This window comes from Micropterus dolomieu, linkage group LG03 (genome assembly GCF_021292245.1).
Source record: "Micropterus dolomieu isolate WLL.071019.BEF.003 ecotype Adirondacks linkage group LG03, ASM2129224v1, whole genome shotgun sequence".
In the NCBI taxonomy this organism is placed as follows: Eukaryota; Metazoa; Chordata; class Actinopteri; order Centrarchiformes; family Centrarchidae; genus Micropterus; species Micropterus dolomieu.
In genome coordinates, this window is record NC_060152.1 from 2,712,924 (window position 1) to 2,717,215 (window position 4,292).

Consider the following 4,292-nt stretch of genomic DNA (forward strand, 5'->3'; position numbering starts at 1 on the left):
TTAACGAGATGATTCATTTCTCTAGCGAATATTTCAAAGGGTTTGCATTTATCCAATGAATGCTCCTGCTGACAGTCTTCCATGGCCAAACAGGCAGATCTCACATAAGGGTCTTCGTTAGTGTGAAAGTGTTTCATTGTGACAAAACTGTGCTCTAAAGCTTCGCTGGGGGTGATTCTTTTTTCAGGATTCACTTGCAGCATCTGTTTGATGAGGTTTAAAAAGGCCTGTGTGTCTTCATATTCAGCACCATTCTTCACTTCTGAGTGGGTCTTCACCATGTCATCCAGACTGGTAAACTGGTGGCCTGTTCTGTGGTAGTTTTCATATTTATCATTCAGCCTCCATAAATAGTTTTCACAGGCGAAAAACGTGCTGGTCCTTCCTCCGTCTTTCAGCATGTGTTCATCAGGCGGACCCTGCATCTGCACGATGGCTCTCATGACCTCATATTCAGACTCTGTTGGATAAAGGTGCTGTCCCAGGTACAGGAAGGCTAAAGTGCAACCTAGTGCCCACATATCGATGGCCTCGTTCGTTGGGAGGCCCAACAAGTCCTCTGGGGCCCTGTAAGCAATGCATTGATCGGTGGTGCCATGCCTGAATGTGGAAACTTGTCCTGCTGCACCAAAACCAATCAGTTTCACCTTGAATGACTGCAACTGATTCACAAGCATTACCTTTTCTGGGCTGATGTCTGAATGAGCCAGACCGATGCTCTTGAGAGCATTCAGAGCCACCAGGAGCTGTTGTGTGATTACTCTGATCCCACATAAACACAGTGGCTTGAAGTGCTGTACTTTCATGAAGTCGTACAGACTTTTGTCGAGCAGTTCATATTCCTGATAAACGTGTTGAAAGTCTTTAAAATGCCTATTAAACCTGACCAAGCTGTTCTTGTCTGGGTCAAGCTTACTGAGTTTTTTAAGTGTGGCCAACTCCTTTTCACCAGACCAGGGGAATTTATTATGCATAATCTTCACAGCCACGTCCTTCCTGGCCCATTGAAATAGTTTGCACTGGAACACTTTCCCTGTACGTCCATTATGTAGGGCCCCTCTTACAAGATACAGTGTTAATCTTGATTCATCCAACACACAGTTATTTTTTACGATAGAACTACACAACTTTAGTTTAGGTAATGCTGATCCCATTTCTACAAGTTAAATGTTTCCACCAGCTCTCATTCAGTATCCTATTGAACTTTTTTCTTCTTTTTTTTGTTGTAACTTGTGCCAAAAAAAACCCTGCTTTGAGAAAAAGATTTGTGAAGATATCACCGTGGGCTTCTGACTTAATGTATATATATAAAGTCAGAAGCTGGGTAGGTCATTTCTGCCAGGTGATGTCACATTTTGAATGCAGTGTAACATTTTGCCTTTATCTTCAAAGATCAAAGCACAACGTCACACCTGATTTAAAAAATAATACATCAATGTAGGACGTCAAAGAACCTTATTATCGTGACGTCACATTTAGTATTGGTTTGAAATTGACCAGAAACATTATTACGTTTATGTAGGCTCTAATCAATCTTTAATTATTACGTTTATATATGACGATGAGATGAGATTTCTCTCTGTCAGTGCTGTGTGTGTTCGTGCTGTTCGTGTCGATTCATAGTTTTCACGTGACATCACACTCCAATGAAAACGCTCCCTTGAATGGCAAAAAGAATTTCCGTTGCCTGCCAACCAAAATGCAAGTGATACACTGTTAAGCTGATGATACACGGGGCAACTATTTGAGCAACGTTGCCCTGCACGATTGCTCTATAAGTTGCTCTGTGTATCATCAGCTTTACTTTTTGCGTTGCCAAAATGCTGGATGCTTGTTTGTGCTTTTACTAATCGAGAATCGCTGTGACGCCGATGTGCACAGATGTAGGGTTAGCCTCCTTTGTGTTGCTCCGACGTAGCAACACAAAGCGTCGGTAATGACGCAGTGAGATGAGGACGCATTGGTGTTAATGTAGCTCCAACATCTCCAGAATTAAGACTTTTTCTACTAGTAAAACCATCTGCTGATCGTGTCATGTCTGTTTCAGTATTCCGAATCTCCCAAAAAACAATTGTGTGTGTGTATAATATATATTTCGTGTGTGTGTGTGTGTGTATAATATATATTTTTACTACTGAAACTGTTGGTTGTACATTACATAAATAGGCCTTAGGTTTAGGTTACCACGGACTTGGGAAGAAAAAAATCGAATTAACATTGGATTTATACTGTCTGATAATTTATTTTTTAATGGATATTTTCTGTACTTTAAAAAAAATTTTTTTTGTAGATTTCCTCCCTGGAAGCCATTTAGGTGGCGGGCCAACGGCAGTTTTTGTGTATTTAGACGATCCCAGTCGAGGGAGGACCTAGTTTTTTTGCCAACAACTTCTACAGTTTTCAACAAATGAAACAAAATGTGTTGCCACTCGTGCTTCTGGCATATTTTTTCTTTATCAGTAACTTTATCCAACTTACTTTTTCCGGCAATTTGAGCAGGCCTCTATATTTGGTGTCCGATATACATGATGTATATGTACTTGTCATCCAATGGCGTGCTTGGAAAACTGCCGGACTGCTGACAATAAATAACGTGCCGAAGCAAGTTAACTGCAGGTTAAATACGTTGATATAATAACTATAATTATTAAATCAATGAGTAAACCTGCGCCAATGCATGTAGTTTATGGGCTATTATTGGACATTTTACTGTCAACAAAGCTAAAATAAAAATAGAGTGATGTCTTAAGCCTCATATGTGTAGCTTCATTGGACTTGCCTGTCGTCACATCTTGGATCTTGGATCAAATGGTCCTTCAAACTGCAAAAACAGCCAGATGATAAATTCACGCTGCTTTGTTATTCACCTTAAAATGTAAATTGTTTTCCCTTATAAATCTCATGTAATATATACTTATAATTATATATATTATATAAGTTAAGTTAAGTTAAGTTATAAGTTTGTTATGCTGAAAGTCATCAGAGCAAATTCCCTGAATGTGTAAGATTTTCTCACACATACAGCTCTATTTGGCAGTAAATCTGACGCTGATTAATAAAACCAACATGTCAGTACTTTAGAGGTAGTCTTCACTGTCATCCATACCTTTTTATATTAGAATTTACATTTTCTGACATTGTCCCTTAAAAGTTTTTTTTTATCTTTTACATAACATATCTGAAATCACAAACATCCGTTCCATTCTATTGTTAGGAAACTTTACCTGTCAATCTTAATATGATGAGCAACATTACAAAATTATGCCAACCACTAGATTGCTCCTGTACTCATCCAGGTTTGCTATTGTCACATCTATAAAAGAAATAGGGAGCTGTGTGCATGTACAGAAAACTGGACCCATCATTCCTTTTACAGACAGGATGGCAAAGTGTTTTCATTCAGTGTTTTTACGGAAAAATCTTGAAGAGGCAGTGTGAAGATACAATAAAACCTAAAAACCTCCTGCTATATCAGCTCGCACTGGCTATCCCAGGGACAGCTAGAGCCATTTCACTAACACCACAAAGACAAAATGAGCCCAAGAAAGAAGAGAGAAGGTAGCTTAATTCAAAAAGAAATGTAAAAGAAGGTTGATATCAAACATGCAATGCATATGAGATATGGATCTTGAACTTTAAAGCTGTTGAGGAAACAAAGAATGGAAATTAGGAGCAAGGTACAATATTTCACACATTAAATTTTGAGAACCAGTTTCTTGTGTGTAAACAAACTGTCACTCCTCATATTAGCAATATAAAACCCCAGCTGTACTCTTGCACCGTTTTGCAGTGAAAGAGAATTTAAAGCATTTATTGGATGGGTATCTTAAAAATGTATTTGCACCAAAACCAGTACCCTAAAGTGATACTGATACCAATAGAGTACTTCATTCAATACCTTGCATAAAATGCCAAGTGTTGAAGCCATAGTAGTTGATTGGTAGCCTAAAATTATGTTATTGTTGTTATGGAAAACCAAGGTGATCTATTTCTTTTTTCAAATAACTCCTTTGTAACATATTGGGAAATTGTATCAGATCACTTCTCATCCTACTTGGGCCATCCTCAGAGGAAGGACGACAGCATGGGAGTACCCTTCTCTTTCTCTCAGTGTGTTACTTGCGTGTTACACCAAATAGTTTTGTGGCGATCTGTCTATCAAACAGCAGATCAAATCAATTCAATTCAATTTTATTTATATAGCACCAAATCACAACAACAGTTATCTCACAGCGCTTTTCATAAAAGAGCAGGTCTAGACCATACTCTGTGATGTTATTTACAGAAGCCCA

At 38.4% G+C, this 4,292-nt stretch overlaps 1 protein-coding gene across 4 annotated transcripts in view; it reads right to left on the reverse strand.

Annotated features, from left to right (window-relative positions):
* Nucleotides 1–1,836, reverse strand: part of LOC123968806 (homeodomain-interacting protein kinase 1-like) — a 5,278-nt gene extending 3,442 nt beyond the window's left edge. The window contains exon 1 of one of the 4 annotated variants that reach the window (XM_046045766.1): nt 301–1,836. In XM_046045766.1, coding sequence (XP_045901722.1) covers nt 301–1,154 — 854 coding nt within the window. In that variant the 5' untranslated portion in view covers nt 1,155–1,836. The other 3 variants (XM_046045765.1, XM_046045763.1, XM_046045764.1) reach the window with 3 other exon arrangements.
* Nucleotides 1,837–4,292: the final 2,456 nt, after the last annotated feature.